Source organism: Trichechus manatus, unplaced genomic scaffold (genome assembly GCF_000243295.1).
Source record: "Trichechus manatus latirostris isolate Lorelei unplaced genomic scaffold, TriManLat1.0 scaffold00026, whole genome shotgun sequence".
NCBI classification, from domain to species: Eukaryota; Metazoa; Chordata; class Mammalia; order Sirenia; family Trichechidae; genus Trichechus; species Trichechus manatus.
In genome coordinates, this window is record NW_004443962.1 from 4,222,631 (window position 1) to 4,234,771 (window position 12,141).

Below are 12,141 nucleotides of genomic sequence, written 5' to 3' on the forward strand. Positions count from 1 at the left end.
AAAAAACCCAAACCCGTTGCCGGCGAGTTGATTCCAACTCACAGCGACCCTACAGGACAGAGTGGAACTGCCCCATAGGGTTTCCAAGGAGTACCTGGTGGATTCGAACCGCCGACCTTTTGGTTAGCAGCCATAGCTTTTAACCACTGCACCACCAGGGTTTCCAATTATTATATAGCAGCCTTAATAAAAACAAAAACAAAACAAAAAAAAACCCCTGCACTGGTACTATTGGACAAAAGATCCACCACTGGATGAGAAATGATAACACAAAAATCAACCCTGTTTACAAGAATTTAATGTAGGGCAAAGAGAAATAACGCAATGATGGGAAAGGAAAGGACTGTTCAATAATTGCTGCTGGGAAAGCTGGTTAAGAATTTGGAAAAAACAGCAAGAGTTAGGTACATATTTTATACTATATGCTAAATAAAGCCGCACATATACTATGATTACAAATATATAAACTATTCTTATAAAAATATGAGTGAATTTCACCCAAAACAAATTCTATTAAGAAGAAAAGATTATGGTAATTTTTACTGATTTTCCAAAATTTTAGTCATGCATATTATTAATTTATAATTTTTTAAAAATTTTAAATAAATAATAAAGGAAGAGAATAAAATCTGTAAAAATATTTGGGAAAATATTAACAGTTATATCTGGGGTAGGATCATATGTGGTTACTGTCTTTTGCTTTTGTTTTTTCCTTTTGCAATACCTGTTATTTTAAAGCTTTTCTTTGATAAATGTGTTGTTCTAATTAAAATAATAATGAAAGGTTTGCAAACCTCACCTCAATTGCCTCCAATTACTCCTCTTTTCCTATACATAACTGCCCAAAGAAAAAGATTTCCCTATTTTCTCCCCTAAAATTTCAGAATAAAGAAATATCAGATCAAACCTAAACCCAGCACTGTGGCACTCTGGACCCTCCACAATGCCATTCTGACTTCCACTTTTCCTGTGAAATTGAATTTTACTCATCTGGCTGTGTAACTCATCTTATCTACCTGAAGGATAATTTCACTTTCCTCTAGAAATTTAATCCTTCAAGGTTTGACCCAGACTACTTCCATCTTTTGCTAAGCACCCTCTGTACTAACACCTCTTAATTTAAATTTAAACTAAAATATTAGGCACTTATACCTCTTATCTAACTTCTTTATTCCTATTTACATAATTTCCCCTAGCTTTAGGGTCGATATGAGTCGGAATCGACTCGACGGCAGCGGGTTTGGTTTTTGGTTTTGACTTTAAGCTCCTTCAGGGTATGGAATCCATCTTCTACTGGTTTCCTATCCCCCCACTACAACGAGCACAATGCTGCATATTACCCACAATGTCTGGTGACTTAATAGAAGAAAGCACCTAAGGCCAGACAGGTAAGTTTTAAACAACTCAGAACTGAAGTAAATTATTTTCTTTATAATTTACATGTAAGTATTTCAAGAGATTTTTTTAAGGTTCAGTTATATTTTTTAAGGTACCAGACAAATGTGTCTCAACCAATTTTTCTAATCTAAACCCTCTGAATTATTTATATCTTTACAAGGCTGATGTGGAAATTAGATTTCCACCCCTCACCCCCTCTATTCCCTTCTCCTTTGCATTCGTAATATTGTAGAATCTATTTAAAGAAGGTTCTAGATTAGAAGATAATTTATCACTTTCATTTAGATGTTTACATCATAATTCCATAAAGCAAATTTAATTCACATAACTGACACGCTTGTAAGTTTATCTATGAACTGAGACAAAAATACAAACACATTAAGAACAAATTTTCAGGAAGAAATATATGCAGAGTATACTACAATTCTCAAACTAATCTATTTTCTGCAATATGGTAAGCTAAAACGGTGAGATTAAAAGAAGTACACTATTAACTGTTAGGAATTTTATAAATGTTATCAAAAACCAAATTTTTATCCAAAATTATTTATGACATTTCCATTGATACGAATCCTCAGACACAGGAAAAAAAGAACGTCTTGGTTTGATGACCCTTCTACTCTGACAAATATATGTCTGCAAATGGTCCTATGTTAAAATAAACCAATGGTCCCTCCATGCTACACCAATCCATTATGGAGCTTTCTATGGCAATATATCACATGGTGTTAACAAGAATCTATATAATATAAAAGATTAAAATTGAGTTACAGAAGCTAGGATATTTTTTGAGAAACCAAAAAAATGTATAAAGTTTGAGTTCCTTAGAGGATGAACTGAGTTACAATTAGGAATGCTACATGCACATTGCAATTTAAAAAACACCAGATTTGCCAAAATAGCCTCAAATGTTCTCTCCAATACAAGTTAGTTCACTGTTAAAATGAGAAATTCATAAATTTGTAAACCAAGAGTCTAAAATCCTCAGACTTTTAATGTAAAAATATAAAAATTTTTAAATGCAAATATTTACCTTTAAAAGTTCAGGTTCCCAGGTATCTAAAGTTAAAGATCGTACTTTTGAAAAATGAACCCCAAGACTCCTAGGTGGAAAAAAAAGACTGCATTAGTACGAGAAACTATCAAGTCTCTGCTCTATTTGCATATTTACACAAATTCTTTTTATCTTTCACTGTGACATCATCTCTAAGATAGGCCTCAACACAGATATAAATATAGATAGATCTTCTGGTTAATAATAAATGATGTACCAACGTCCTCAAAAGCACTTCACAAACCAGAACTTTATCCGCTTTATGGAAAGTGCAAAGATAGAAATTGGCAGTTCAACAAGGGAAGTGGAAAGGGCCCTCTAACCAAGGGGTCACAACTCATAATGTGTGTTTGCCCAAAAGAAGTCTCTCATCCTGGGCAGGACTACCCACCGGTGAATCCCGGAGCACTCAATACACAGGGTAATGCCCAGGTTGATGCTGGCCCACCGTGGGTCTGCCAGACCACAGTCACAACAGCTGGCATTGCCAGGGATACACTGGACTCGCTGCAGTGCACTTTCTCCTTTCAATAATTTTTCTTTTGATTCACTTGCAGAGTCTAGGCTTCCTGTGGATGGAGATGATTTCTTATCCAGCTTCTAAAAGAATTAAGAATTACTAGTTTAGGGAAAAAAAAAAAAAGATTCTAATACTATGTTGCATGCTACATGCTCCTAACAGAAGGTCCCAATCAATAAGTTATTAAAGACCTAGTATGGGTCTACGATAAAGGTTCTGCCATCAATAGGCTTTTTGTCTAGTGAGGAGAAACATACAAACATGTAAAATTAGGTATAATAATGGATACAATGGAGGTATGGACAAGGTATGAGGGCATGCAGAAAGGACAACATTAGCTGATGTTCAGTGTGGAAGACAGAAGGAAGTAGACATGAGACTATTGAGACTCAAGAATAAAATAAATTATCATTTCTTTATACCAAGTTTTTGCCAAAGTGTTCAACGAACTGTGAACAAGTTGCTTCAATTACTGCAGTGAACTTGAGTAACTGGAAAAAGGTATGGTTTTGCACAGTTAAATATTAAAGAATAGATCAGTTACATAATTATAATTAAAGAATGAATCAACAGAAGACACAATATCTAAAATCTCATGGGCTATTAGGTAAGCTAGGAGAAAATCAAAAGATGGCTGGTAAATAAAAAGTCAATTTTTTAAGTACATAAGCAAAGTCTTCACCAATAATAAAGAATATAGAGAAAGCACTTGTGCGTACATAGCAATAATGACCAAATACAAAGATGCAGTTCTACGTGTCATATAAAAAGTCTTATTGCTTAAACACATTTCAACCTTAACAAGCCAGTATTTTAGCAGATTTAAAAAAAAAAAACAAAAAAAAACAAATCCGTTGCTGTCGAGTTGATTCTGACCCATAGTGACCCTAGAGGACAGCGCTGAACTTCCCCAACACGGTTTCCAAGGAGCGGATGGTAGATTTGAACTGGCAACCTTGTGGACTGCAGCCATATCACTTAACCACTGCGCCACTAGGGCTCCATGTTAGTATATAGTCATTAGAAATATAACCTGGCCTTTTCTTGCCCTTTCTGAAAAAGGGGTTGAGCAAGGTAAGTGTGACAGTAGTTAGCTGACATCAGATCGGTTCTCAACTCATAGTGACCCTGTGCACAAAAGAATGAAATGCTGCCTGGTCCTATGCCATTTCCATGATCAGTTGTGGACTGGGTCGTTATGCTCCACAGGGTTTCCATTGGCTGATTTTTGGAAGTAGATCATCAGGCCTTTCTTCCTAGTCTGTCTTAGTCTGGAAGCTCCACTAAAACCTGTTCAGCATCATAGCAACATGCAAGCCTCCACTGACAGACGGGTGGTGGCTGTACATTAGGTACACTGGCCAGGAATTGAACCTGAGTGTTCTGCATGGAAGCCAAGAATTCTACCACTGAACCACCACTGTGTCCTTAATTCCTGTTATTTTTTGTGCATGATTTTGCATAACACAGGATTGTGCGTGATTTTGCATAACACAATCAGAAATGTCACAAGGCTTCTTCATAAAAATGACCTGGACACACATCTAACTTCGCTCCCTCTCAAAATCCCACTAAAACTAGAGAATTGTTTTTTAAAGGCATTACCCAGAGCTCTTAATGAACAAAGTTGAGATAATATGAACATCAAAAAGATTAATTACGTCAGTTGACTGAGACTCATCGTATTTATAAAAATCTGAGTCTATATCAATATCAAAAAAGTTAGAAATTTGTTCCCATTTGAGAACACAACAGACAGTCCCTGTTGGAGCAGGAGAAAGATGGGGTGCAGAACTCAAAGTCTAGTAAGAAGATCAGACTTTATGGTCTGACTGAGACCGAAGGAACCTCAGAAAGCATGGCCCCTGGATTCTCTATCAGCCCAGAATTAAAACAATTTCCGAGGCCAACTCTTCAGACAGGGATTGGACTGGACTTTGGGATATAAAGTGATACTCGTGAGGAGTGTGCCTCTTAACTCAAGTAGATACAAGAGACCAAAGGGGCAGCTTCTGTCCAGAGGTGAGATGGGAAGGCAGAGAGGGTTAGGAGCTGGTTGAATGGTTATGGGGAATCAGGGGTGGAAAGGAGGAGTGTGCTGTCGCAGAATGGGGTGAGCAATTAGGGTCACATAACAATGTATGTATAAAAATTTTGTGTGGGAGACTAACTTGAAATGTAAACTTCATTTAAAGTACAACAATAAAAGAAATAAATAAAAGAAATTCGTCCCCATTTAAGGGAGCTAATAAACCGACCAAATATACACTTAAAGACAAAGAATTAAGCATTTTATTACAGCAACTAAATAGCCCCAGTTGATGAGGATAAGCTATATTTTACATAAGAATGTAAGTCAATAAATTTAGAAAGAATGCCAGAATTAGAAAATTTTTATTTTCACTCCTAATGAAATTACAGATTCAATGGTTAAAATCATTAGACGAATAGACGATAGGGAAGGGGATCTTACAGTATCAAAACGACACCACATAGATTGGAACAAGGGAGAAAATGTAACTTTACAATGGAGGGGTCATACAGTCACTGTGTCCAATTAAGCTGCACACAGAAGCCTAATCTTAGCATCAGTAATGGTGGGATAACCAAATATTGTGTGTCTCCTGTTGCAACATGAAGTACACATATCACCTATGAGATAATCTTAGTAAATGGAATTCTTTAGGACAACTAGCCTGATCTCTTCTCCAGGTTAGTGTCATGAAAAAGGGATTGTTCTAGATTGAGAAACTTAAGAGACAAAACAACCAGATGCAATGCTTGGTCATAGATAAGATCCTAGCTTACACAAACAGGTTGCATTTTTAGGACAACTAGGAACACCTGAATATAGACTGGGTGATAGAGTAAGAAATTACTAGTACTTTTGTTAGGAGTGATAATGTTATGTGGTTATGCATGAGAATGTTAATAAAGTATGTAGATGTGGAATGACATGACGTCTGTAATCTACTTAGGATGTTTTTTAATTTAAAAAATAAAGACAATTTCCATTCACAATAGCATCAACAATAATAAAATACTTAGGGAAAAATTTAACCAAGGAGGTGAAAGACTTGTACACTGAAAACCACAAAACACTGCTGAAAGAAATTAAAGAAGATCTAAATAAATGGAAAGACATCCTATGTTCATAGAGTCGAAGTCTTAATATTGTTAAGACAACACTCTTACCCAAAGTGATACACAGATTCAGTGCAATCCCTATTCAAAATCCCAACAACATTTTTCACAGATATTTTAAAAAAAAAAAAAAATCATCCTCAAATTCTTATAAAACAGTGTGGTACTGTCATAAGGACAGACATATAGACCAATGGAATAGAAAAGAGAGCCCAGAAATAAACCTTCATGCATATGGTCAATTGATTTTCGATAAGGATGCTAAAACTATTCAGTGGGGAAAGGATAGCCTTTTCAGTAAATGGTATGGGAAAAAATCGGTATCCACATGCCAAAAAAATGAAGTTGGACCTTTATCTTATTCAATATACAAAAATTAACTCAAAATGGATCAAAGACCTAAATCTAAGAGCTAAAACTATAAAATTCTTAGGAGAAAACTTTAGGACCTTGAATGTAGAAATGGATTCTTAGATATGACACCACACACAGAAGAAAAAAAACCCCAAACCTGTTGCCGTCAAGTCAATTCCGACTCATAGTGCCCCTACAGGACAGAGGAGAACTGCCCAATTGGGTTTCCAAGGAGCAGCTGATGGATTCGAACTGCCGACCTTTTGCTTAGTAGCCAAACGCTTAACCACTGCGTCACCAGGACTCCACGACTCCAAAAGCACAGGCAATTAAAAAAAAAAGACAGACTGGACTTTGTCAAAGTTAAAAACTTTCTGCATCATAGGACAATATCAAGAGAGTGAAAAGACAACCAACAGAATGCTAGAAAATATCTGCAAGTCATATCTTTGATAAGGGATTAATACTCAGAATATATAAAGAATCTTTACTACTCAACAACTACCAAAAAATACAGGCAAAGGACTTGAATAGATATTTCTCCAAAGAAGATATGCAAATGGTCAATAAACACATGAAAAGATGCTCAATATCATTAGACATTAGAGAAATGTAAATCAAAACTACAATGCAACTGTGCCAAAGAAAGAAAGATTCACAGTAGCCTGAATAAATTAAAATATAGGAGAGCAAAGTCATCCTGGGACACACAGCAGTGGAGGAAATCTGAGCTCAAATTTCCTTTGCTATCTAAGTTAATGCCACACTTATTTTATAGTATATACCTATGAAATCTTGTTTTTGTATGAACCAATGTGAAAACATTTCATTGGAAATAAGCAGTCAGAGAAATGTGGAAAAAAAAAAAACCACACACAATGAGATACTACTTCACACCTACTAGAATGGCTATCAAACAAACAAACAAAAAAACAGAAAATAAATGTTGGCAAAAATATGGAGAAATTGGAACCCTCGTGTGTTGCTAGTGGGAAAATGATGCAGTCACCGTGGAAAACATTTTGGTGGATCCTCAAAAGATTAAAAATAGAATTACCTTATGACCCAGCAATTCTACTTTCAGGTATATACCCAAAAGAATTAAAAGGAAGGACTCAAACAGATACTTGTACACCAATGCTCACAGCAGCATTATTTACAATAGCTGAAAGTGGAAATAATCTAAGTATCCATCGACAGAGAAATAGATAAACCAAATGTGGTATTTACATAAAATGGAATATTATTCAGCCATAAAAAGGAATGAAGTTCTGATACATGCTACAACATGGATGAACCTTAAAGACATTACACTAAGTGAAATAATACACTAAGAGCAAAAGGACAAATATTGTATAATTCCACTTATATATTTAGAATAGGCAAATTCTTAGAGGCAGAAAATAGAATAGAGGTTACCAGGGGCTGAGGAGTTATTGTTTAATGGTATAGAGTTTGTTTGGGATGACAAAAAATATCTGTAAATACATATTAGTGATGATTATACAAGACTGTGAATGTACTTAATGCCACTGAATTGTTCACTCAAAAATGGTTAAAATAGTAAATTTTGTGTTACATATTTTACCACAATTGAAAAAGTAAGAGAAAAATAAAGGCATTTACCCACCACAAGAATAAGGAGAACAACAAGAAAGAAAATAAGAGCAACAAAATTTAGGAAGCTGGAAAAATGGCTGAGAGAATGGTAACTGACTAAGCAGACCCAGAAAGGCCACCTGTAAGCCGTATCTAAGGCTATGTAAGAAAACCCAAGAGTTAGCCAATTTATATTACAATACTCAATGGGCTCAAGGAGTTATACCAGTAATCCTGAAGTAGGGATAAAACAGAAAGAATGATTAAGCAGCAGCTAGATCTCAACTTCATGTCATTTGGGGACTGCTGTCTACACATAAACACATGACTGAAGGTTTATTTTCATGAGTACAACAAAACGTCTCTGGATGGGGGTCACCTGAACAGTGGAAGGCAGGGGATTAAGTTGTATACATAATGAATGTTGCACTGAATGCCAGCATTTAGCTCTCAGCCTGTGCCTAGGTGAGAGATCAGAGTCTTCTCCGGGGAATCATACCAGCCAAAGACTCCAAAGAGCCTGACTCTGCTTGTCCTCAAAAAATGGTCCAGCCTTCATTGAAGTTCACAATCAATAAAGCCCTAACTAACTGCTCAGAGCTTCTAAGGAGGTTTTTAGTTTCTAATTTGTAATCATAAGCAGATTGCTAGATAGCCAAGGAAAGCATCTAACACAGTGGTTCTCAGTCTTGGCTGCAGATGGACATCACCCAGGAAGCTTTTAAAATATTGATGCCTGGGTTCCAACTCTATTCATTTGTTCTGGGGTTCTGGGGTGTGACCTATCCATCAGGATTCTTTAATGCCCCCTGTGTTATCATACTGTGCAGTTGAAGTTAAGATCCGTAGCTCTAATATTGCATCCATGAGAAAAAGAACAGGTTTATATTTATAAACATTCAGAGAACAAAAAGGAACTCTTGAAAATTATATATGCTAGGAGAACTAAAAAACTCAATTGAAGACATGGAAGATTAACTCAGAATATCTCTCAGAAAGTGGAGTAAAAAAGAAAAAAAAATAATTACAGTTCAGAAATTCCAGAAAAAGAAAACAGAAACCAGAAAAGAGATCTTCTGAAAAGAAATTACAAAAGATTAGCAATCAGAACTGGCAACTAGAAAAACAAGTTATTAAATTTATTAAGAATAATTATTTCCAACCTAAAAATTCTATACCCAGCCAAACTATCAAACAAATGTGAGGCCAGAATAAAGACATTTTCAGACACGTAAAGACTCACAAAATTCTCATTTTCAGGTAGCTACTGGCAAAAGTACTCAACTGCTTCTTGATAAATCAAGAAGGAGGAAGATATGGAGTACAAGGAAGAAGAGAATCACCAGAATGACTACATAGGGAAATTCCAAACTAACAGCTGTAGAGCAAGCTTAGAGGGAAAGTGGTCCAGATTGGAGTGTGATTCAAGAGACCGACATATTAAGGGTTATCTTCACAAGATACCCTTTGCCAATGTTCCCAATATGTACCCAACAATGTCCAGGTGAACCTGGCCACTGACGAAATTCCTATGCTCTTCTCTATGCCTTGCTGCTTGGATTAGCTGAGTACTCTTGTCTCCTACTGGGAACGATTCTGATTTGATCTACCGCTGGGAGCTGAAAGTTGGCCAAGATAGGCTTCAGGATACAATATATAGAGCAACCCACTCTGCCAACCATATGCCTCACAGCTGTCTATCACTAGGCCCATGCCACAGTCATGTCAGATACCTCAGTAGTGGTGAGTTCCATTATCAAGACTTACTCATGATCTTGCCCAAAAGAGTTTGTAAGCTCTTTAGGAACCTGAAGCCAGACTATGACCCAAAGACTCCATATCAAGTTTATCTTCTCCAAGGATCCTTCAGCTAAGAAGCAATGCTGCTCTTTCCTTTTTTGCTTTCGACTCAGCTTTAATTTTAAATACCTTTCACAGTCATTATTTCACATCATTAACATTCATTATTTCATTATTAACTAAAATATAAAATATTTTTGGGGAAAACACTAACATTGGAATGCCTTATACCAATTCTGGAACATATATTCAAATATTAAAATAAACATTAAAATTACAGGTAAAAATCAAGAGAAATTGAACATAGATTTTAAAAACTAATACTGGCAACATATTATTTGGTATTGCAGTACTGTTTACTCACCTCTGATTCATCACTCTTATCTCTATAAGCAGTGGCAATACTGGTCTGAACAGCCTTAATCCATGCCTGACGCAGTTTTTCAGAATCTGCCTGGAGCATACAACTTCTAAAACAAAATAACATATTGTTCTCTCAGACACTAAAATAACCAATAAAAAAATTAAGCGTTAAATTTCTGTCTACTTTATTTAATACTTTTCTAACAAAAAAAATAATTTCTATTGAAAGAAGGTTTATTTCATTTATCTTTAGGACAAAATATGCTCATGAAGAAATTAAGGTACCAGTAAAACAAATTACCTAACGAAAACAGATTGTCCATTCCTGCACTTTAAATTAAAAATAAATCCTTACATTTACCAGATAAACATAATCCTAATTTTTTCTATTGGGTAGCTTTTTAAAGTATGAAATAGGAAACTGACATATGATTTCAGTTCATCATTATGACAGCTAAAAAAGTTTTCATATGGGCATATCAATAATCTCTATGGAATTTTAAAGAATATGGTATATAGGTAGAAGTTACATAAGTATATGACTGTAATATCTTTAATAATTAACTATTTAAATTTATTTTAAAAACACTTTTATCTTCTTTAGTTCTGATAATCATAAGTCAGAGGCCCAACTTTCTCTACTCTGGAAAGTTCTTCAAGATAATCTACAGAAACATAAAAGCAACTCTCACATTCTTTAAAACGACTCACTTTGTTGGAGAGACCACCTCAAAGCAAAATCTTCGTTCTATGTCTTCACAATGTTTCACTGTGCAGAGCCTGAGATCTTCAACTACCACAGTGGGGTTATCCTACAATAAGAAAACAAAATTTCCATATTTACCCACTTAGGATTTAAATAACTACTACCAATAATAACACCCTTAAAAACATTACTTGGAAGAAATGGTCTACTTTTAAATGTTTATATTTTATTTTTGATTATAGATAAAGGTCATCAACCATAGACATAACTAATAAAGGTAATTCTATCCTGTAAGTAACTGTATTTGCCTCATAAAATTGTTGTATAAGGATTAGATTAAATATTTCATGTTAAGAGCTTAGCCCAACACTTGGTACTTAGCATGTGCCCAATAAACATTAGTTTCCTGTTAATATCCTTCCATTTTTTTTCCTATCCATTACTTCCAATCCCCACTAACACATAATAAAAACTACTTTCTTCCAAAAAAGAAGCCTTTAACAAATCAAATTTTAAATGACTCAGAGAAAAATAAGACTATATACCCTCCTTAAAATACTTAAGAAAATGAGAACCCTTTTATCATTTTTTACTACTTAATAAAAATATAAACTCAAAACCAAGTTTATCAGAGTAGAAAAAACCATGAAATAATTAGTTACATAAAGGGACTCAAGAGGAAGAAAGCTGCTACCACAGAACCTAGGAAGTAAAATTTCATATTGTGTCATCTCACAAGTAAAGTGAATATTTGAAATTTACAGCCAAATATATCATTCAAAAAGGCTAACTAGGTGAAAATCAAGTCATCAATTAACTAATTTTTTTCCTAATTACTTTTAACACTTGCATATCAGGTGCCTTTCTGATAAATAAAAATTTCTTACCCTTTGTTATGGATTGAATTGTGTCCCCCCAAAATATGTGTTGCAAATCCCAACCTCTATACCTGTGGCTGTTACCCCATTTGGGAATAGGGTTTTCTTTGCTATGTTAATGAGTCCCCATCAGTGTAGGGTGCATCTTAAACCAATCACTTTTGAGATATAAAAGGGAAGTTTAGGCACAGAAGCAAATGAGCACAAACAAGAGGAAGAGACATGCCATGTGGAGATTACCAAGGAATAGAGGAATGCTGGGTCTACAGAAACTGAAAGAGATCTTCCCCCAAAGAGGGTGGCTTCCCCTAGAGCCAGTGCCCTG

The 12,141-nt window shown here is 35.2% G+C and overlaps 1 protein-coding gene across 4 annotated transcripts in view; it reads right to left on the reverse strand.

The window, feature by feature from the left end:
• The window catches only part of ACAP2 (ArfGAP with coiled-coil, ankyrin repeat and PH domains 2), a 154,414-nt gene that overhangs the window by 28,649 nt on the left and 113,624 nt on the right, over positions 1-12,141 (reverse strand). For all 4 annotated transcript variants that reach the window (XR_002823606.1, XM_004373574.3, XM_023728729.1 and 1 more), the window contains 4 exons: positions 10,944-11,044; positions 10,234-10,339; positions 2,844-3,052; positions 2,432-2,501 (listed from right to left, as the gene is read on the reverse strand). Coding sequence is in view for 3 of the 4 variants with exons in the window: in XM_004373574.3 (XP_004373631.1) it covers positions 2,432-2,501; positions 2,844-3,052; positions 10,234-10,339; positions 10,944-11,044 (486 nt within the window). In the remaining variant the exon portion in view is untranslated. The remainder of the gene's footprint in view (positions 1-2,431; positions 2,502-2,843; positions 3,053-10,233; positions 10,340-10,943; positions 11,045-12,141) is intronic.